The sequence below is a fragment of the Puntigrus tetrazona genome, chromosome 23 (assembly GCF_018831695.1).
Source record: "Puntigrus tetrazona isolate hp1 chromosome 23, ASM1883169v1, whole genome shotgun sequence".
Lineage (NCBI taxonomy): Eukaryota > Metazoa > Chordata > Actinopteri > Cypriniformes > Cyprinidae > Puntigrus > Puntigrus tetrazona.
In genome coordinates, this window is record NC_056721.1 from 9822793 (window position 1) to 9845408 (window position 22616).

Here is a 22616-nt window from a genome sequence, read left to right on the forward strand (position 1 = left end):
AGCTCGAGCCAGAGGATAAGCGCTGCGAGTCTCGCGCTCCCGAGTGAGGTGCACTGATGGAGCGCGAGCGGCTTTATTATAGAACACCGGGCGCGCGCACTCACTTTAATTTCAAAGGGTGACGTTGACGTCACCGCAGGTCCAAAGTAGTCTATAGAAAGGGAGAGCGCAACATTTCCCAGCCTTCATTCTTCCGCGAGAGGATTACGATGGTCATCAGAGTATATATCGCCTCCTCCTCCGGGTCTGTCGCGGTGAGTAACATGTTTACACCGCGTATTCCAGAGTTGCGTGTTGTAAAACTGTAGACAACCGGGAATCACATCAAACGACAGCTAATTTTGATTCTGTGATTTGTAATTTTAGAATCTATTCTATATATTAAATATGTTGAATAGATCAAAATAATATATGAATAACTTCGCTTCATAGTACATTAATGGCACTAAGTAAGGTTTTTATGTACACGCGAGTATGATTATGTCAATATATGAATATGTCAATAAGAGTGTCGTTTATTTTTAAGTAAGCCCGTGCTACTTCATGAACTAAACCTATCCTGGAAAACCCACCCTTTCTTTTAGGAGATAGTACCATGGTATAGTGAATCAAATTAGTAATACTATGATACGTTTAATATACTTCATGAATCAGTTATCTTTGCTGATGGTATTTGCAGGCTACTCAAGAATAATTATCCAAAAACACATAGTATTACCATGGTTTAAGGGTTTATCTGTTTTGGTATTTTGCATTACATTTGGCTCCCAAGCACACATATCAAGCCACACATTCTGCATAGATATGACTTATTGTTCCTCTAAAATATGTTAGTTACACAACCACTGCCAAACTCAGTTCTATTATATTCAGAAATCATTTCTATCAAATGCTTTACAGTGGTTATGGTTTATGCTGTGTTTGAGATAATCCGAAGCTGTTGTCCACCTCGGTGCACTGCAAACAGCCATAAAGCTTAGAGGTTGGACAAAGTGCATGTTTACAGTAAAAGCCAACCCCACTGCCAACTCCAGTGCTACAATAACTAGCGTGCAGATCAGCTCGGTTTTAATCGCTCTGTTATACAGTCTGTAGGGAAAGCGCAAGAAATGTCCTGATTCATTCAGAGCTGGGATTATATTTCAGCCTTTTAGCAGGATGGTCCAGTGACATTGATTTTTAGTTCTTTAAATGAGGAGATCACAGTCTCTGAACAGAGTCTGGTATGAAGGAGGGGTGACTGTTCATATTTTCAAGCAATGTCATTCATTTGGCGTTTGATGGTTATCAGATGATGTTTGTTAAGTGATTCACATTTCACAGCTTTGATATGGAAATGAATCATGTGTTTTTGGATGTTAGAGAGGCAAGTACAGTTCAGCACTGTAACCTAATAGTACCAGAATGAGGTAATAGCCTAAATGAGTTATGCGCCGATTTCCGCTATCTCCTTATTTCTACAAAACCCAGATTGTTTACCCCAAAAGAACTATTTTTGAAGTCTCTGTGGTCTCAGCACACACTGCTCTCATATATTAGGCAAACATCTCTTTCATGCTGACATTCTTATAAGATGATCATTAGAAAGGAGAAATGAAATTTTCTGTTTATAACTGGCATGTGATGGGAGGGTTGACTTACTTTGTGTGTGTGTGTGTTCACTTAGTTTACATATGTGTTTGTTATATAACTTATTTTGTGTCAAGAGGATGTGAAGCAAGTGATAGCTGATGAAACCACTCTGTACTAAAAGGCGGCCGATTTTAGGATCAAATGAGTGAGGGCTAATATTTTTACTTACTGCTACACAAACACACGCTGATTCACATTAGCTCTCGTAAGCTTTGTTCAGAGGGGGATTATAAAGGTCATACCCTGACTAACCTTTTCCACTCATTACACTCATCCACCTCCAAACATTGCACTTAACACTTGCACGTGAATGACTGAGACTAAGAGAGCGAGATCATGAGTGATTTTCAGTCAGCTGAGCTTAATGGAGAGACAGGTCCGACAGTGATATAGGCTCAGTAAGTGTGTTAAGAAAGTCTGAGTGGTAAGAGTGCATTCAGCTCATTGATTCAAAAAAGGATGACACGCACTCATTGGATTTGTCGTTTGCTAAAAGCGCACTTCATTTTTTAATCAAAGTTTTACACATGCAAAAATCTATCTTTAAAAAAAAAAGTACATTCAAAACCAAGTCGTAACGGTAGTTTAATAAATGTAATTTAAATGTAGCAGGTCACCTTATGATCACAAGACTAACCAAACACTGTTATAACTCTGTAAACTCTCCTGTAATTAGATATTAGTGTTTTTATTGATTTACTAAAACTATTACATTTATTTTTTTGTTAAAGCTGAACTGCAATAAAATATAAATATTAAATGAATATTTAAACTGAAAAAAGTAACCATTTGTTATGTTGCCTTGGCAACTAAAATTAAAAAAATAAGTTTAAACTGAAGCCACTGATTTAGGTCTCTGATAGATTCTTTATTGTAGATCGATGGTTTAAGTGCTAAATTACTAAAACTGAAATAAAACTAAATCTTAATAGAAATATTTTAAAATAAATGAATAAACATGACACTATATAAGTAATAAACATAAAACTAACATAAAACATAAAAGAATAAAGGTTCTTCAAAACATTATATACTAATACTAAAATAACACTGATTGGACAATTTTGCTCTCTGAATAAATTAATAGGCTATACTTTTGAATGATCGTTTGAGTGTGAGTGTGTGTGTTTGAAACATCTGTGAGATGAAAGTACTGTATATATTCCTTATTAGTCAGGAGGCAGGAGGTACTGTATATTAGAAATTATTATAACAGTATGATTACAATATTGCTTTTGCTTATAATTTTGATTATTAACAAAATATTGTTCAAGTAAACAAAACATCAACAGAATTGCTGTACTCACACAGAAGTGATATTTTATCCCTTAATAAATGAATGAATCTGCGTATTTGGGTTAATGATTCAACAACTCTCACACAAAGACTTCAAAACAACAAGTTCTTGAACAAATGTTTGAATTAAAAAACGAGCCACTAAAACAAGACAGTCACTTGTCACCACATGCTAGTCTAATGATAGTCTAACTTAATTATAGACAATATTTACAGAAAACAGTTCATGATCATTTATTGTTTTAACAGATTGTTGCAGACACAGAGAAGTTGAGTTCTTAAAATGAATCATATAGACAGAGAATGGCTATGTCTTCAGTGTTTTGAGCATGAAACAATAGCTGCATTGTGTGGCTGCGCTGGTTCGACATGAGGCTGGAGCTGCTATTGTCCTGCTCTCTGTTTATCAGGCCAGGAGTTTTATAGAGCTTTTAAAAAGCACAGACAGGGCTTAATGTTTAATGGAGAGCCGCTGTACCTTTACAAAGAATCTCATGCGCATATGTGTCTGTGAGAGAGATGCGATTCACTCATCTGCGCATTACTGAGTATCAAAGTTTATTCACTTGTGCTTTCTATGTGCACAGGTGTGTGTGTTTAGAGACAGAATTTATCTAAGCAGCTCTACATGCAGTGGCCGCCCAGCAACACTCTCTGCAAAGTCAGCAGAGAGAGGGAGAGAGACAAAGATAGGCAAGGCGATGTGAGGTGAGGCTAGGGACTTTTTGTACTCCATCTGTCCTCCTCCACAATGTGGTTATGTCCAATAACCTTCTCTCTGGACAGCACACTTTAGCACTGCCAAACTAGGGTGTGTAGGTGTGTGTGTGTGTGTGTGTGTGTGTGTGTGTGTGTGTGTGTGTTTTTCTCAGTCACACCCTCTCAAACAGCTGTTGAAACTAGGCCTCATATATTGTAGTTAGGTGCGCAGACTGAAGAAGTATTAGCCAGATGAAGCAAAATGAATATATCATCCGCTAAAGGTATGTCATATTTGAGGTTAAACATGCATTTTTATTTTCCTTTTACTTAAAGGGATCCCCGGGTGTTAAGACATTTCTAGCTTAATATAACATAAATTATGTATCTTACTGAAATATGTAAAAGAAACCCATGAAAGGTGATATTTTAAAAAATCGACAACCGTTTCTGGACTACGGGGGGCTCTATTATTTTATGTGCACGTTACATTCTGAGGTCAGCGACCTCAAATGGTTGCACTTGGTGAGGTACTGGAGCTTTTTACTTTAATACAACTCAGAATAAACAGTTAAGTAAATAAAATTCTGATAAGATACCATATTGAGTCGTTTTTGGTTCAGTCAAAGGACAACAAGAGAGCGATGTATGAGTTTCCTAGCCATTTTCCTAGCGAAAAGAGTCGGACAAAATAATAGGAAGATGTCTGTAGACAAAAAAAACTTAGTTCTGATGCCTTTGACTCTTTGTAGATCACAGCTACCGAAAGAGCTTACAAATGGCTGAGACAAGAAATGTCATCCATCCCGTAAGGATGTAAACATACCCGCAATTATTATGCCGCAGCCGCTGGAGAAGTTTCTTAAGCCTATTTTGTTCAAAATTATGACAGAATTAACCCTGTTATTTTGTTAGCTCCAGATTCATGATTCAGACCTGCTTTTGTAGCAAAAATGTGAAAATTCAGTTTTAAAGTTATTTATATGTTAAAACCTAAGCATCAGTTAACTCTACGGTGTTGTTCTTTTAAAGGAAGGTGTTCAATATTAAAGGAATGTTATTATTTTGGAAATCTTTTCATCTCTGTGTGCCACTTCTTAGTCCATTCAGTTACTACAACTGCTGGGAACGTAAAGAAAGACACGCATATTTATCCTTTGTAAAATGTGCTCTGCATTTTTTTTTCCATTGGAATGGAACTATTGAGTTTTTAAACAGTACAACGAAGAGCTAAGTGCTGAGAGGGTGACCGGCATGTGTGTGAGATAAGGACAAAATGTTTATTTAACGTTAATATGGTCAAGGATTCCGAAACACAGGACGCCAGACATAGAACAGATGTTAAATAACCTTCTGACCACAAAAACAGACACTCAAAAGCACAATGAAATACACACACAAAGTATTTCATTGTTTTCTATGTTAAATTTGATGTGCTTTGAATGCACAGCCGTATTCCATAAAGTTTTAGGGGATTTTTTTTTAGGCGTGTCTCAAATCCCAACTGTATGTTTTACATTTGGTTTGAAATACAACCCTTTTTGCTGATCAATACTCTCCTCTTATATATGACTAATGGGAATTTCACTGAGTGCTTTCCATCTGTGTGTTTTCAGAATGGACATATAGACACATACAACTGAATAATAATACATTCAAATTTAATAAATATCTTATAAATATATTTTATAAATATCAATTAAATACTAGCTAAAATATTTAATATTAACATTAGAAGCTATACATTGTAAAAAAACAAAAAAAAATGCTATTTAATTTAAATTAAAGCATGACACAACAGAGATGCATGTGATAAATAATGTGACAAGTTCAGTAGTAAGAATTTTGCAGTTAAATAATTACTCATAAACAAAAAATATTTGAGTTTGACTTTAATTACATTGATAGCACAGATCATTTAATATCTACCGTTGACCGAAGACCTTAATTGTGTGATTCTTCAGGTGAAGAAACGTCAGCAGGCCATTGTGGGCTTTCTGGAGGCCAACCGTATCAGCTTTGAGGAGGTGGACATTACCATGCTGGAGGATCAGAGGCTCTGGATGTACCAGAACATTCCTGAGGAGAAACGACCTGAAAAGGGCAATCCTCTCCCGCCTCAGATCTTCAACGGAGACAGCTACTGCGGCGTGAGTCATCAATTCTTTTCATTCGAAATTAATTCATATGCTTGACATGTCAAACACTGGACATGTGATGCACCCTCTCCTATTAAAACACGTTTACTTTACCTATTCAATAATCTCCTATCAGAAACCAATTTATTGTTAGATAATCACGCATTGGTTATATCTTCATCAGTATACCACAGACCTCAAATCATGCGTATTAATTGGTTTTGTAAGATGTCTAAGGGATTCTCTCAGACACTTAAAATCAATGATAAGCTAAAAGCTCTCTGTCTGGCCAACGCATCCACATTGGGTTGGTTTGAGAGGATGTTTATTAAAAATCAATACATGTAAACAAAGACCTATGGTGTAAGCTCTGTGGCACAGTTCTCTACATTCTTGTATGGTATTTATTGTGCTTTCTTCTAGTCAGTCACTTGAGATTCCCTATATAAGGTTGTGAAAATGGTGAGGCATTTTCATGCCTCTGTTCTTTCAAAACCAAATCTTAAAGTTTCAAAAAATCGATTTTTCAGGCATAGCACACACCTTCACACTCTCCATTTATCAATTAGAGTTGAATGTGCCACTGGCTTTCTTGCCATAAATGGCTAAAGAATGAATAAGACATTTACGAGTTTGAATCTTTATTTAGAAATGATTCATGACTTCACACTTGAGTTATGGTAAGGTTTGTATATTTTGTGACTGACTCTTGGAAGTGTCTGGATTTTGCAGAGTGCTCAACTGATGTAATCTCACAATAATCCTGATTACCTCCTCCAACAGCTCTCTTAGCCAATCAGAACGCGTAACACAAGTAACGGCGATTAACTGTTAGACACTAATGGAGGGCTAATGGATATTTGAGCTATTGTGTATTTTTAAAATAATGAATGACCAAGGTGCTTTTGTTTATTATGAAGAACGGAATAAAGTGATATCAATAACCAATTTGATTTTGTTAAATGGCATAATCTATATAATTTGATTCAGCGTGATCTCTTGTTTAGTTTGGATTGATATTTATGGCAATTAAAATGTCAATATTATATTCCGTTTTAAAGGCAAGCAGCACAATTATTGTTCTATCATGTTGCAGGATTATGAAGATTTCTTCCAGTCTAAAGAGACGAATACAGTGTTCTCATTCCTCCGTCTGCCCCCTGTAAAGGTACCAACACACTCTGTCTTTTAATTAAAAACGAAAAGGAAAACGCTTTTTTTTTTAACAATTATGTGACCCTGGACCACAAAACCGGTCGTAAGGGTCAGTTTTTTTTTAAATTGAGATTTAGAAAGCATATGAAAGTTGATACTTCTGTATCTGAGAGTTCAAAAAATCTAAATATAGCCTTTACGGCTGCCCAAATGAATTCCTTATCAATGTATATTACTAATCAAAATTGATTGTGATATTATTATGGATTACACAATAGGATTAACTGACTTCTGTTCTCTGCAGGACTCTGAATCCTAGACTGTGTCATTGACATTTCCCGTAGACTGAAACACTGTGGTTTTTGCCTCTTTTTCCTTTGATGTAACTTTCGTCCCCTGGTCTGAAGCCCTCACTGCCAGCAATGCTTTTGCCAAACACACGCTGCCCTCCAGCTAACAAACTACTCCTTACTCAAAACACACGCATACACAGGGATTACAGATGTTTTCTATGGCCTAATTAATTATTTATATGTGTTGCTGTTATGTTTCGTTGTACATGTGTTGCATGAAAAGCCCATTCTGCTTTTTATAACATGCTACAGATAGACGGTGAAGAGAATAATAAGTATGCAAGGCTGCATGCGCACGTCTCTTGTAAGTCGTTCTTTGTTAAGGAGCTCAAACAGACGGCCAAAAGGAAATGTAGGGAAAAAGCTGAAGAATTTGGTATAATGTTGTCCTTTCCGCAGGCTTTGATCTACTTGTAAAAAAAAAAAAGTTCTGAAGAAGTTCAGACCAAAAGCCAAAACAACCTCAAAACAGGAAATAGAATCCTGACCTGAATTAAGATCTCAGCGCTGATCTGAGCTCAGTGTTTCCACGACACATAATGGCTCTTCGAAGCTTTTTTTAGTGAGTGTAAAACTGGTCCTGAAACACCTTATGCTTTATTCTTGGAATTTCACATCTCATTCCTAAAGCCTTTTGTTCCTTCTGCTGGAAAACATTCTAAAGAACTTATATTTTGTTCAGTCTTTTCTTCTCGAATCGTGTGTTAAAGTGTGTTTTTCTTCTCAGGGGTATGTTAGCATGTAGCATGTAGCACACTCTGATGCCTCAACTTTTAGATCACCCATTTATGTAGTTTATGTAGTGACTACTATCATACAAAGCTGGGGAAAATAGTTGGTTTACTAACAAAGTTTTTACGCACAGTCCACTCAAGATTTTCTTCGACAATCTACTGCCACAATCAAACCTCCCAAACAAAACAGACACACTCCTTAACCTACGTTCTCTGCATTTCCATTTGATATGCTTGCTTCATTCCTCCCACCCATTCATTAAATGATTCCACATGAATAAGCATGTATGTTTACTCGCACACACACCATTCTCAGGACACAATTATGTTTTACTTATGTCACAGACATAAACATACACATTCTGTAAAATGGAATCCTTCCTTCCTGTACTGATGTATGTATGTATGAAGTTACTGTTGTTTACTTTCATAATCTAAAAGAATAACTTAATCTAATTTTTAATAAAGTATATTCAAAAACAGTTTTAATCGTGATTTCTTGTGTTTCTCAAGAGTCTCAATTTACTCAAAAATTGCGTATAAAACCAAATGGGAAATTCATTTCAATATATATGCATTTCTTTTCTTTTTTTTTGTTAAGTGTGCTGTGCTGGATGAATTGTCCAAATATAGTATGTGTGCATTTAAACTTTAACTTTTAAAGTCCAGGGAAACACTCCAGATATCCCAGCATGCCTTTGCATGTGGCAGTTTCGCATGAGCAGGCATAAGAGGCTGATGTAGAGAGCGTGAGAAAATGTTGTTCCTCTATAAATAGATACAGATGTTTGCTACATGAGTTGAATACTAATAAAACTGATAGATAGTGTTCAAATAACAAACATTTTGACATACAGGACAAAATTCTTTAATAGAGGGTTCATGACCCTAATAATAATAATAATAATAATAACAACAGAACCATTACAAATACAACTGGAACTATTAAATTTTAATAATAATAAAAAAAGATTCTACCTGCATTTTTCCATTTATACTAATAATAGTGAATAGTATTATGTATATATTAGTTTAATTGAAATAAAATTTTGATTACATCAATTCTGATTTTTAAAAGATAAGTCAGAACAATGAAGAATTTTTAAGAAGAATCAATGCTTGAAATGCATCAAGTTGATTAAATGCACCAATAGTTCATATATTTGAGGTACTCAAGACACTACTGCACCCCAGTGGACAAATATGGAAGGTGATACTGTATGTACTGATGCATAATGTAGCAGAGATACGCTTGATAGAAAATCCCTTTTTTATTATTATTATTATTATTATTATTATTATTAAACAATGTAAAATGTCTTAACATATATAATCTTAAATACACAAGGATTTAGTGAAGTGTGCCAATAGTAGTTCAGAGTTTGAAGAATGCCTCTGCTTTTCCATCCTCCACCGCATCAGAAAATTTCTGATAGTCCTATAAACACAAACAAAGATTAAAACTAGCTTTGTGTTGTCTTTACAAATGAGAAAAATGAGAAAGAAAAAAACTCCCTATATCCCTAAAAGCATTTACTAGTGAAGTACATCCAGACACACTGCACTGTGTGATTTCTTGCAGATTTGCACTGCTCTCCGCATCACAACGCAATCTCAAGATGTTCCAGAGGCAGACTATCACAAGAAAGCATTCCAAGCAGTGGAAACATCTACAGTCGATGGGAGTGTTTGAAAGGGTGTGTTTGAGTTTACAAGGACCTGAACGAGCCTGACAGGTCTCCTGTGCCTATACACAAACTTTTTTTTTTCAAGTGCTGTTTGCACAACAAAATTAACAGCATTACCGTACACTACAGACTCTTACGCCCTTTTTTGTATCTCTCAGTAATCGACTCAAAACACGCTTGTTTCTAAACCCAAACAGATGCATTTGGTTCATTTTAAAGATTTCCTTGTTCTGTTTATGTTTTATTACATCATAGCCTGAACGTTATGTGCTTTTTCTAATAACTGCAAAAGACTTGCTGAAATGCTCAAAAAATCAAAACTCATAATTCACAGAAAAATTCATGGTCTTTAGATTTAACATGGTTGACTGTGTAATGCTAAATATTTCTATTTAAATTATTAAAATCATTCGTTTAAATGGCAGCATCAGCCTGACCATTTCTGACTTAAGGTTGACTTGTTGGTCTACAGACCAGTATTAAAAACACGGCTACTAGAGGAGACTTACCCCACAATATTTGTCTCCATTAAAGACCTGAGGAGGCAAAGCTGCGGGGTTTCCCACTTTCTTCCTCATCTCCTCCTTCAAAGCACCACTTTCAGCGATGTCCACAACAAAGTACTTGATATTCTTGGAATCCAGGAATTGCAGGATGTGTGCCTGATGTTGCTTCACCTAAACAAACAGATGGAAAATGATGAACATGCGACAACTCACAACTCTGGTTTCTCTTCCTTTAAAGACATGCGACAAGATATTAGTATATCTTTGACACAATACAGTTATTTACTTCAGGGGTTTTTTTCTCCATCTAGGATTTTTTAATCCTTCTGCAGAAACGAACACAAACCACTGTAGAGTTAACTAATTTAACTAATCTGACATAAAACGACTGTCCAGCATGTAAACACAAAAAAATGGGAAGAATATCACATCTTTCCGAAAAGCAGTTATTAACTACTTGAAACATCTTGAGAAATCAGAAATACCAATACACACCTCTCTAGAGCCACTCACACTGCTGAAATACACTGTGACGGGCATCTTCTGAACGTGCTAAAAGTTTTGTTGAGAATAAAAGTGGCTGAAGAAGCAGTTCGTTGTTTAAACCTTTAAATCAAAAGGTAATCTCTGCCAACTCAAGGACCAGGAAAGCAAGTTTTGACACCTTGACAGCCCCACCTAACACACACACCTCTCTCTCTCTCTCTCTCTCTCTCTCTCTCTCTCTCTCTCTCTCTCTCTCTCTCTCTCTCTCTCTCTCTCTCTCTCTCTCTCTCTCTCTCTCTCTCTCTCTCTCTCTCTCTCTCTCTCTCTCTCTCTCTCTCTCTCTCTCTCTCTCTCTCTCTCTCTCTCTCTCTCTCTCTCTCTCTCTCTCTCTCTCTCTCTCTCTCTCTCTCTCTCTCTCTCTCTCTCTCTCTCTCTCTCTCTCTCTCTCTCAAACTCGCATGGGGAGATCAAAATGTGTGATAATTTCACAGTAGCTGGTTAAAAGTAATTATGGTTCATAAAACAAAATAATAAAAAAAGTTATTCTCATTTCATTTTAAATGATGTTATTCAATCCCCCATTACAGTGCATATTTTTCAAAGTGTAAATATACACATATCCACGTTTTGTGCACTACTGACTCAAAAGTCAGTACGGAATAAACAGCACCACATAGTGGCGGATCGAGATGTTTGCGCCATCGTCGTGCATTGGCCAGTAATATAAAAAGGATGCCTTAAAATGTTGTTGGACAATATATTTTCTAAGCAATATTAAAAGCATTAACGATAACACACAGTAAGTAACCGTAGGTCACAAAAAACAGTTTCGTGTGTCTATTTACGCAGGCAGTGAAATGGACACCATCGGGGCCTTTCGCGCTTAAAACTATGTCGTCGACGGTATGACGTCCTCTTTACCCGCAGTCAGAGGGAAGGTAGGGCGAGTTTCTGTAATCGCTGACAGAATCGGTCTTAAATATCTAACATCCTGCGTTTAAACCACTCAAAGGTGTATCCTAAAGAATGGATGTTAACCTATCGATTATGTTATGCCTTCATTTCAGAAATTTATTCTCCCATCCATCGCTAATCTACAATGGCCGAGGAAGGGTGAGTGATTGTGTTCTTATTATGCGAGCTGCGGCGTGCACACACTTAAGTATGCTGTTACTGCACAGTGTAAAAGTTGATAAGGAACTTGTACTGAATATATCTAGCTGTTAGACGTTATCCAAATCGTTAGGAATCATGTAACTTAACTCCATACATTTAAGAAGAACGGCATGTGAGCGCTTTTCTATACAGTTAAAAGTACTGGTAACTAAAAGCTCTATAATAGTAGCCCACGTGATTCTTCTCACTTTTCAGCATATTGTGAAACCACACGATAGTGTTGTGCCAGGTTTGGCTTAATTTTCACGGAATGCGTTGATGGGTTCCTGTTTATTTTCAGTGTACCACAAAGGGACTATATTGGACGTTACTCTACATCAATGAACGTCTATAAACGCATACATTTTGTACTCCTGTGCTACAAAATCAATTTCTCGAAGCACACAGCATTTAAATCATTTATAATTCATTGGTTGATGGGTTTTCTTCTAGTGACCTCGGCTATGATGAATTTGAATCTTTAGTCGGATACCCCTTCACTCTTAATCATGAGTGAGACATCCAGTCTGAAAAGCCGCAGGTTGTTAAATGCATGCATGTAACACTTGATTCTATACACCCAATAACATCCGTTTGTACAACTAACAGCATCGCTGCCGGAGGTGTGATGGATGTCAACACCGCTCTGCCTGAAGTGCTGAAGACCGCACTCATCCACGACGGTCTGGCCCGCGGTATCCGTGAGGCCGCCAAGGCCCTCGACAAGTAAGTGACTACTTGAATATGGTAGATGTTACTACGCGTCTATGATGATTACTTGGCTCCCTCTACTGAAGTCTCTGAGGATAACTGCCATCCGTTACCCAATTTCTGTCTGAGATACTGTTGAAGTGAACAGTCATACCTGTTGGAAGAGACTTGAAGGCTCATCGTGTCTTTTTTTTTTTTTTTTTTTTTCTCTTGGTTGACAGGCGCCAGGCTCATCTTTGCGTCCTGGCAGCAAACTGTGACGAGCCCATGTATGTCAAGCTGGTGGAGGCTCTCTGTGCGGAGCATCAGATCAACCTCATCAAGGTGAGGAGAGGTGATGAGAATAACATCTAATGTATTTCAGGACTAATGGAAGAATAGATTAAAACTGGCAATTATGGCTTATCTAAAATATAAGCATTAGCAATCTGTTAATCTAGAGCAGTGGTTCTCAATTCCAGTCTCTGCTCTGCACATTTTGTATGGCCCTCTTATTTAAAACACCTGGATGAGATAATTAACTCAAACAGGATGCTCTTTGTTGTCTCGGACTGAACTTGAGCGCAAAACATTTATCTGCATTACAGATGTTAAAAATAGTCTTTCAAATGGGGAAAAAAAATCTGATTACACCTTTTTATTACATCACTCAGATTCAAAATTGCTACGTATAAGTTAACAATTACGGGGAGTCATTACCTTTAGGCAGAAAAACGCATCCTTAGCGTTTAAGCTGTAGCCCGTATCATAATTCCTTAAGCAATATTATCCTATTTGAGCTGTTGCTTGAATTGGACGCAGGTTTGTTTCCTGGCCCGTCCTGGAGACATGGCACTGCGTATTGTTTTCTTCAGTGCACCTGATTTAGTTTAGTTTCATTAGTCATTTGCAAACTGACTTGGGTGTTTTAGGTAAGGAAACATGAGATGCACAGTTCTCCAGGAGCATATTGACCATAAAATGGCATTGGTGGTGGTAACCAAGCCATGTCTAGAGACCTGGTGGTGGGCTTTTGAATTGGACCACCCAGAACATCTTAACTGCTGCAATTAGCTAAAGGCTATTTTCATGGCTGGCAACACATGTTAGCTTCAGAAAATGTTTAAGTACTTCCTTTTTATTAGCCGTTTAAATTCTATAAAAGAGTTTTCTCTTAAATAATGCCAAGAACTTTTTATTTTGGACTCCATAAGCCTGATTGGAACACTCAAATCTCCGTTTGTGTGGAGTCATAAAGCTATAACCGTCTCTGTGCTCTCTTGTAGGTTGACGACAATAAGAAGCTTGGTGAGTGGGTTGGTCTGTGCAAGATCGACAGAGAGGGCAAACCCCGCAAGGTGGTGGGCTGCAGCTGTGTAGTCATTAAGGTGGGTGTGTCTGACTAGTCCTATTCACACTCTTTTTTTCCTTTTTTTTTTTTTTTTTTTTTTTTTTTTTTTTTTTTAATTTTTTTAGAAAAATACCTTGGACTTTACAATTAGTGTTTATTAAAAGCATATTACGGCTTTGGATTTGGCTGTTTGAGCCGAGTCCAGTCCAGATGCTGGCTCTCCATGCCCTGTATCTGGTTTTGAAGTCTTGGCTAGATTGAATGCCTGGATACGAGCCTCTTGGTCCTGTTTTGATTGTTGAGGTCCCTAGAAGGGCAACAAGCTTAATGTACTGAATGGCGTTATTTTGTTTCCTGTTGTTTTAAAACAAATTTTCAAGATTTAACATGCATCTAATGTATCCATCTGCAGGACTACGGCAAAGAGTCCCAGGCTAAGGACGTCATTGAAGAGTACTTCAAATCTAAGAAATAAGGCGCCAAATAAAAGATCTTTTGGAACTGTTACATTTGTGTTTATTTTTTTTTTTTATAAAAACTGTAGGTGCATTCCCTAAAGAAAATTCAGCACTATCTGCTTGGAGCATTGCAATCTACAGCTTTATTAAAGCTTTAAAAGGTGTTTTGTCAACGTGACGCTAAACTTTTCAAACTGTCATGACTTCAAAGTACAAATTGCTTCCTCAAATTAAAAGTCTTTGAATTTCATCTAGAAGCACCTGTATTGGAAGGTTATGTTTAGAAAGCAGACAACTCATCTCAAATGTTTACATTTGTTTATCTACATACATTCTCAAAATAAAAACTGACACACAAAAACATCTTTATAAGGCACAACAAATTATACAGACTTTTTTTTGCCAAAAACTTACAAAAAACACAAAATCAAAGCGATACCATGTGAAAACACAGCGTTTTTTAGTGTTTAATCTAGTTACTGTAAAATAATTTACATGAGTTGTCTATTCTAAATGTTCCGTGATTAGAGTACAGCGCTTGAGTCATTTAAGTGGAGATGAAGTCTATGTAATTCCTGTAGAAGAGTGATATATGTGGTTTCAAGACAAAGAACTCCTCTCATTCAGACATGAAATGCAGTGTGTGTGACGTAAGACCTTAGTAAGCTCTTTACAAGCCTGGTTTGACCATTAAAATCCCATTTTCCCTCATCCTAGTCTGTCCTAGTCTTCTTAAGACAGTGCAGAAATATCTTAAAAGCCAGAGTTTTCTTAAAAATAATCAAAAAAGATGACAACAGCAACAACATAAAAAGAGACTGCAGTGTACTCTTGTTCTTAAATAGTTGTACAAAAAGGCCTATGATACAGGTGTTGAGCGTTACAGGTACTCAAATTCCAGTGCTTGATGGAGGGCAAGCAGGTCAGAGTGGCTGGATATCCGCCAGAAGGGCATGTTGTGCTGTGGGGAGAAACGGACTGAATGTGAGAGCGTCACAAAACACAATAGCATTTGCTTCAATGCTTAAACGTTTTCTAGCATTATCCATGCAGCAGTGTCAAGCCACTCTTATTAAGGCCTAATATTGTTTGTTACAACTTAAAGAGTTCTCTTCATTTCTGAAAATGAGGCAAGAGATCCAACAACCAGATCACGCAGAGGAAAAAAAAAAACTCAATACAAACAACAACCTCTCATTACTCGCATTGTAATACTACAGAAGGTTTATAAAGAGTTAAGTAAAGCATTTGCAAAAACAGCAACACTTTACAAAAACATTAAATTTGTTAATCATACATTTATGTTTAGAGTTTTTATTATTCTAGATAATTGTTCATTTTAAATTACACTAAAGGTTATATTACATTACCAATATATAACTTTTAATGCATTTTTTTATTTAATGTTTTGAAATGCAGAATTGTTTGCATTCATCAACGTTAAACTGAAGGTTATTGTAAAGTGCTCTATGTAAATCTACATGTATGTGTTATTTATATTAATTACTAATTTATCTCTTAAAAGTTATTTACTTTTTCCACTATTAACAAAAACAAACATTGCAAATAAACCCTTTACAACCCTTCGGCTTAACACTTTAAAATCTTGCTAAATGTATTTCATTTAAGAATCAAAATGTAAATGTAGTTTTTTTTTGTTTTTCATTTTTGCCTGTTCAAATGTTTGAGGGTTTTTAATGTTTTGAATAAAGTGTCTTGTGCTTATAACCTTATACCAAGGTTGCATTCATTTTTATTTTTGATCAACCGAATGCATCCCTGATTAATAAAGATTTCCTGACCCCAAACATTTGACAGTATCGTACACAAACGTTGTTTAGAAACGCTGCAGAGTGGTTTCCCAGAACACAAGTATTCAACTGGGTTTTTAGGTTCAGCATCTCAGCAGACTGTCTACAAGAGGTTAACTGGACCCGAAGCTAGATGCCCGAAACCTCGGAGAACCTCAGTTGAATAGCTATGTTCTAGACGGCTTGGGATCTGAGAAAGAAAAGCTGGTCTCAGATGATCAGAGGGAAGAAGCAACACGCTACAGACATCCACATGGAAACTACAGATGGAGGAAATAAATGAAGCGCGCAAGCTGCCGATCGGTTTCATCTAAAGCTCTACAGCACACACAGGCAGGAAGTCCAATCTGAGAAGTCACACACTGCTTCCGGTTCACCTGCGGGTCGTTACCTTGGCAGCGGCCTGCTCCTCTTCTACACCATCCCCAATTACAACATACACTACCTTCCTGCCAAACCTCTGCATTACGCGCTCAAAGCAACTCTCTTTGCCTGCAACATAAACAAGGTGAGAGGTCAGAGGCTTGGGGTCAGACGGGAGAGTTTACCTGGCTCGCTGCATGCTCCTCATCGCGCCCATCGCCAATCACAACATACGTTATGTTAGTGCCAAACCTGGATACTATACGTTCAAAACAGCTCTCTTTACCTGCGGAGACAAGGCACAGAGGTAAACCTTAACAAGCTCAGAACTCACTCACTTCACTTGTAAGGCGAGCAAGCCGCATGATTGAGAGCAGAAATAAAGAGACGCCGTTTCCGTTTGAAGGTGAAAACCTCACGAATTCAAAGCGACACAGACAAACCCTGACCTCCCAAATATTTACTTCTTGCTGTAACCACGGCAATAAGCAAGGGTTCTGAAATTGTGTGGAGTTGGGTTTGGTTCAATGGAACAACTCCACGTTTTGGAGAAGTCACTCCAGACGGGATTTGAAACAATAACCCCTCAGTAATAAAACTTTGAGATATGCTTACATATAATGATTTCTGTCACATGATTGTCTGCTGCAAACTAAATGTTTATTTTTCTTCGGACAATTAATAAACATTATAATAAATATTATATAATTTAAAAAAACTCATAATATAACAATTGTAGGAAAATAATGTTTTGTTTATTATTATTTAAAAACAGGCAAAACTGATGTGCTATCTATGAAACAAAGTAAAATATACAAAAAAATACATATACACATACACATACATGTACGTGTGTGTGTGTGTGTGTGTGAGAGAGAGAGAGAGAGAGAGAGAGAGAGAGAAACGCCATAACATCCCATTCCAAACATGTAATTTTCTCTTCTTTTTCTTCTTCTATTATTATTTTTATTAATATTATTATTGTCATATAGTAGTAAAAACGGATATACAAGGTATAATTTCTTTGTTACATTTAAATTTAAATTCATTGTTATATATTTAGGTTTTACTAATTACAGTTGACGAACCAGGTCATTTATACGCTCATTTATAAAGGCGTGGTACGAAAGAATAATTTAACCCTGGAAGATGATGAAAGATCAGCCAATCAGAATCAATTCCACATGAGCAGAATAAATGTGGACGTTATGACCAGGTCGTCCTGATCTGTTTTGATTTATGATTTAATGCAACAATGTGAGCCAAAAGCATGTTCCACACAGACTGAACTCTACATCACCCTTGATTGCAGAAATGAAATGGAACAGTTCAATGAAATGAAAATAAACACTTCAACGCAATTTGCATGATGAACTCAAGGCAAAGCCTGCTGTACGGACCTGTATCTGAACTCACCTATTTTGGTTGCGCTGTAAATGTTTTCAATAGGAAACGCTGAGCCCAGGCTATACAACAGCACTTTAGCCAGCGCAGGTATTAACTGTGTCGTTGTCACCAAGACGTTAACACAGTTACTCCTGGGTAAGAGAGACAGAGATTGTGGGTGTTTTTGCTGTGTGAAGCAATAGTTGTGACAAATGCTGATGCTGCATGAAGAGACAGACCTGGAGCTGATGATTGACAGGGACTTGAGCGCAGTGGTCAGCCAGGAGTCCGTGAGAGCCTCAACTTCTGCCCTCAGCTGGAGCCACGCCTCCCTCTTAGCCGGTCCCAGCAACCCTGAAATAACAGATCATAAACAAAAACGCCGTATTCATAAATACAGCATATATTACGGCATGAAAGCAGTCTAGTACATTAATTTAGAAGAATTTAAATGTTACCCAAGACATCATTTAAGAGCATTTTATTAACGGCGTATAAATACTAAAAAGATTGAGAAATCACTGCAGTTTTGGTCATTTTCCCTCTTTATATGCAGCATGTTCTGTTTTTTTTTTTTTTTTTTTTTTTTTGAGTCATTTACATAAATTAATCTGGTCGTTCATAAAATCAAATCTAAAATTAAAGCTTTAAAAAGGAAAATAAAAATGAGAAATGCTGCTGTGGCAACAAACTGAAATAAAATACATAGAAGTTGAGTTACTAAAATTCTTGTAACTGAAATAATAAATTACTTAAAAATAAAACCTATTTCTAAATATTAATAAATACCAGTAAAGTCACAATTCTTAAAAGTACCGAACTGTTCTTTTAACATTCAGTTTTTTGTTTTGCATTTAAGTAATTTCCGTGTTTTATTTCTCTCAGAATTGTCTGACAAAAGAGAACACTGCAACTTCTTTTAACTTCACAAGTCGAGTGTTTATAATAACTTGCTTTTGTGATCTGATGTGGCTTTTTGTCACAGAATGAGGCACAAAATATATTCTATACTGTAATAAAGAACACAGGTAAACAATACACTGTGTTTTTATTGTCCTTACATCTCATCTTTTTAAACGTGTAATGTTTTATCTTCTTTTTATTCAATTACAGCAATAGCCTAGGGATTTCCTGGAACCTCATCAGTCCTGTAACTTCTGTGACAGCGCCCTCTGGAGTCCAGTATGAATGAAACATGTTAATAGAGCTCAGTAGTGGCCAATCTATCCTATAAACAATAATACCTCTCTCATGCGAAATGTAAAGCAAGCATATAATAATCCACCCTTTTTATACTGTACAGATGTCTTTTTGTTTTTTGTTGTTAGTTTGTTGCAAGAACCGAGGTATGTATTGAAATGTGGATGTTGCATGCCTAATAAATACTATAATAGTGTATTTAAATAATACTAAATACCACAGCTATGGAGATTTATAATTAATCTGTATTGTGAAAATATTTCAACTTGAAATCGGATCATACCTCCCACATTGTTTTTGTAAGTGCAGTACAACTCTTTGACTCTTCTGTATCTGAAAGCTAACTTCCTCATCCAGTCGACTCCGCCCCTAACACCTGTTGCTAGGCAGAGACTTGCACTTGTTGCAGCTGCATGGAAGCCATCAGTGGCAAAACTGTAAGTACTGTTGATAATAACAATAACGCTCTTGTTTAACATACAAGTAAAAGACATATTCAGACATATTTTAAAAAACAGTTTATGACTTTTTTGGTAACAGCTGAATGAGTAATGGGTGTCTTTAAAAGAATAGTTTGAAATCTACGTCTAAATACTGTTAAATCAAATCATTCGGCTGACAAACTCACCTGAGGTCCTGTCCGTTATCATCTGAAGAGGCGTCATCAATGTGCACCTGGTCACACTCCTGTCCAAAGACATTGAGTTGACTACTGTTAACCAGCAGGGGGCCATACAGTAACACATACACACTCTGACTGCAAAAACACTGAGGAAACAATTAAGACAAAGGGAACAAGAGGAGAGCAGTTTGCTTACCTCTAAATCGTTAAAAAACAGATGTGTATCGGCAAGATTGAAAATCATCTCCTCCATTCTTAAACCAAGTGTCACAGCCAAAGGAGGGTCCTGAGAATTCAAACGATAGTTGCTTTTTACATTTTAAGGCACCATGAACTCTCTAAATCCAGAGGCTGTACCAGAATACATATATGCACAAGACCGCTTTGCATGTGTTGCAGAAAAGACAATCCCAAAATGCACTGCAACAAGCTCAGCTCAGTAAAACTTTTCATCTAGACGGCAAATGACGAAGAGATGGCTATAAAATGTAAATAATGAAATATGTAAAGAACCAATTCAGACAGAACATAACCTTAACATGCGAATAGAAAAATTAGTTACACAAATTTTTGTGTTTTTAATCGTTTGTTTTTAATTACAAAAAAATGTATAAATTCAATAAATAACATTTAGATTTTTTTGTTATTGATGGCGTCATTTTAAAAGCTGAAACTTTTAACCCTCATATTGGAGTTCGAAAGACACATACAAGGTATTTTTTACTATAGTAACAAAACTCCAAATGTGCAAAGACTATTAAAATCAAAATCTTTCTTTCTTGCACTTTGAGCATTTTTTAAAATAGATAAAACCAGTTTTTACAACTTTCTTACAAAATATAACATTAATAGATTAGAAGAAAATTATTGCTGAAATGATCTATAAAAATAGAACAAACCTTAACCAGATATATCATTCAGGAATATAAATGAAATCAGTGACTTAAGAATGCAGGTTGAATTTTTTGGCTGGATGTGAATATTTCAAATGCACATTTTGCTCAGAAAATAAATTGTTCCAAATTTTCATGAAATGATGACAGATACTACACTTGTCTCAGAACATCAGACGCTCTCAACCTTCAAACTACACACACACACACACACAGTGAAAGAACGAGAGAGGGGGAGGACACCCAGCTGTAAAAATCATCATATGTGATGGAGTTTCTTGGCTCAGAGTTGATTGGCTGAGACAGCGAACGAGAATAGAAAAGCACACACACACACACAAAGTTAATGGCGAAACTGACAGAGATTGGAAATGATGATTCAACTGTTTGAAAATGTTTAAACTTCATCTAAGCATATGTTAAAAAATAATTGAGGCAATTTTTTTTCAATCAAAATAAACAATTGAAGACATACTGGCGTAGAGCAGCTTTTCCCACTTTTGAACTCTGAGGTTTGGTAATTTGACAATCGTTTCAGTGATTAATCTATAGATCGGTGTGTGCTGGCAATTGCACTTGACAGCATGTGCAATGTCTCTGATGAGAGTGCCTAAGAACGGAGGGTTTTCATCGTCACAGAGCCTGCAGAAATAGCCCCAGAGCCGTGAATAGCTGCAGCTGTCTCTATGTCTCTCACCAACTGAACGACAAGAAATGAGGGAAGGTGTCAGAAGATGTCTGACGCTTCACACTCCTTGAGTCCAGCCGTCACATTGCCCAATCTAACAACTCTGTTCTTATGCTCTCTGCATATGATAGAATACACAGTTGTGGGAGTCCAAATACTGGATCAAGATTCAAAGTTTACTCTTGCATTTTGGAGAAATATACACACATCTTTTTAAAAAGTTGTCAGTAAAACAGTATCGGATTGTGCTTTACAAAAAAAAAAATTATTATTTCAGTCTACATGCTTCAAAATTAATTCAGTGTTGTACTTGTCATTTCTTTGTAATAATTTGGGATGTTTTGTCTTTAAATTTTTTTTTTTACTGGATATGTGGAAAATGTGCATGTGGTGCATTTACATGTTGATAATTAGCAGAAGTTGGCTGAACATAAAAACAATTATCTAATAAACCTGAACTGACATAACACTTAAAATGAAAATTTGTATGTCAAAATGTAAACCAACACCAGTTAAGCCGCCAGAACACTTGAGATCAAGGTAATCAATTTTGGCTATTATCAGATAAAATAACACTAATTAAAGCATTTTAATAAACTTACACATTGTCTACTTACTAAGAATAATCAGGAATCACAAGAAGATGCTCACTGTCATTATAGTGGATGGAAGTGTGTTTAATATTTGTGCATAGTATGCGTGTTTGCACTCACCTTGCCGTACTTCTGTGCATAGGAGCCTGTGAGGAGTGAGTGAAACACAATAATGGTCTCATCCAGATCCCAAACAAACACCCTCTGTAAAAACATGCAGACACATGTTTGAGCTCAGTAAACAAACAGTGATGACACAATGATTATGTAGTGAAAGTATGTTTACATTAGATGATGCAAGCATCTGCTTCAACTGTGTGTGCATTTATGAGATCTATCTATTTATCTATCTATCGGTTCATACCTCAAGGTCACTGTCAGGTGGTGGGGAGGGGTTGTTCTTTCTGCCCCGCCCCCTTGCTTTAGCCCCACCCCCTCGACATGCCCGGTCCTCCATCTCCTTGATTGGCGTAGATGGGCTCTGCCCCGCCTCAAACTCACCTGCAAAAGAGAATCATGAAACACATCAAAACTTCCTAAAAGCTTTCTCGCTGGCTTGAATATATACGTTTCTGCCATAATCATGAATTTTTCAGTTGCCCCTAAAGGCCTGTTCACACCAAGGACGATAATTAAAAAGATATAGTTCTAAAAGAAGTTCTAGTTCTATAGTTCTCAATATTAAAGAATAGTTCACACCACACCTACAGCAATAAAGG

General features: G+C 36.6%; 4 protein-coding genes and 2 non-coding genes across 18 annotated transcripts in view; 4 read left to right on the forward strand and 2 right to left on the reverse strand.

Moving 5' to 3' along the window:
* Positions 1-16: 16 nt before the first annotated feature.
* sh3bgrl2 (SH3 domain binding glutamate-rich protein like 2) lies at positions 17-7398 on the forward strand. The gene is made up of 4 exons (XM_043224549.1): positions 17-254; positions 5592-5777; positions 6862-6933; positions 7225-7398. The coding sequence occupies exons 1-4, from the start codon at positions 210-212 to the stop codon at positions 7237-7239; spliced, it is 318 nt and encodes a 105-aa protein (XP_043080484.1). The 5' UTR covers positions 17-209; the 3' UTR covers positions 7240-7398.
* Positions 7399-9016: 1618 nt separating this feature from the next.
* zgc:153284 (uncharacterized protein LOC751696 homolog) lies at positions 9017-10856 on the reverse strand. The gene is made up of 3 exons (XM_043224553.1): positions 10697-10856; positions 10205-10372; positions 9017-9445 (listed from the first exon to the last, which is right to left on the reverse strand). The coding sequence occupies exons 1-3, from the start codon at positions 10739-10741 to the stop codon at positions 9383-9385; spliced, it is 276 nt and encodes a 91-aa protein (XP_043080488.1). The 5' UTR covers positions 10742-10856; the 3' UTR covers positions 9017-9382.
* A 675-nt stretch (positions 10857-11531) lies between these two features.
* On the forward strand, positions 11532-14390 carry rps12 (ribosomal protein S12). The gene is made up of 6 exons (XM_043224547.1): positions 11532-11625; positions 11755-11800; positions 12452-12568; positions 12775-12877; positions 13819-13920; positions 14296-14390. Exons 2-6 carry the CDS (start codon positions 11787-11789, stop codon positions 14356-14358), a joined length of 399 nt encoding a protein of 132 aa, XP_043080482.1. The 5' UTR covers positions 11532-11625; positions 11755-11786; the 3' UTR covers positions 14359-14390.
* LOC122329334 lies at positions 12304-12378 on the forward strand. Its single transcript, XR_006247904.1, has one exon. It is a non-coding gene; the product is annotated as a small nucleolar RNA SNORD101 (small nucleolar RNA).
* Positions 12603-12687, forward strand: LOC122329332. The gene has a single exon (XR_006247902.1). It is a non-coding gene; the product is annotated as a small nucleolar RNA SNORD100 (small nucleolar RNA).
* A 252-nt stretch (positions 14391-14642) lies between the features above and the next one.
* The window catches only part of eya4 (EYA transcriptional coactivator and phosphatase 4), a 28353-nt gene continuing 20379 nt past the window's right edge, over positions 14643-22616 (reverse strand). For 10 of the 13 annotated variants that reach the window (XM_043224495.1, XM_043224493.1, XM_043224499.1 and 7 more), the window contains 9 exons: positions 22262-22398; positions 22018-22101; positions 19920-20009; positions 19730-19788; positions 19385-19545; positions 18141-18255; positions 17932-18053; positions 16544-16644; positions 14643-15302 (listed from right to left, as the gene is read on the reverse strand). In XM_043224495.1, coding sequence (XP_043080430.1) covers positions 15222-15302; positions 16544-16644; positions 17932-18053; positions 18141-18255; positions 19385-19545; positions 19730-19788; positions 19920-20009; positions 22018-22101; positions 22262-22398 — 950 coding nt within the window. In that variant the 3' untranslated portion in view covers positions 14643-15221. Of the gene's footprint in view, positions 15303-16543; positions 16645-16700; positions 16802-17931; positions 18054-18140; positions 18256-19384; positions 19546-19729; positions 19789-19919; positions 20010-22017; positions 22102-22261; positions 22399-22616 lie in introns of all 13 variants that reach the window. The other 3 variants (XM_043224492.1, XM_043224497.1, XM_043224504.1) reach the window with 1 other exon arrangement.

Coding starts and splice junctions, on each gene's coding strand:
- rps12 (XM_043224547.1), top strand. Junction 12,569..12,774: donor GCCGCCAAGGCCCTCGACAA/GTAAGTGACTAC, acceptor CTTGGTTGACAG/GCGCCAGGCTCATCTTTGCG. Junction 12,878..13,818: donor ATCAGATCAACCTCATCAAG/GTGAGGAGAGGT, acceptor GCTCTCTTGTAG/GTTGACGACAATAAGAAGCT.
- zgc:153284 (XM_043224553.1), bottom strand. CDS start 10,741: ATGCCCGTCACAGTGTATTTCAGCAGTGTGAGTGGCTCTAGAGAG. Junction 10,373..10,696: donor GTGTGAGTGGCTCTAGAGAG/GTGTGTATTGGT, acceptor CTGTTTGTTTAG/GTGAAGCAACATCAGGCACA. Junction 9,446..10,204: donor ATGGAGACAAATATTGTGGG/GTAAGTCTCCTC, acceptor TTGTGTTTATAG/GACTATCAGAAATTTTCTGA.
- sh3bgrl2 (XM_043224549.1), top strand. CDS start 210: ATGGTCATCAGAGTATATATCGCCTCCTCCTCCGGGTCTGTCGCG. Junction 255..5,591: donor CCTCCTCCGGGTCTGTCGCG/GTGAGTAACATG, acceptor GTGATTCTTCAG/GTGAAGAAACGTCAGCAGGC. Junction 5,778..6,861: donor ACGGAGACAGCTACTGCGGC/GTGAGTCATCAA, acceptor ATCATGTTGCAG/GATTATGAAGATTTCTTCCA.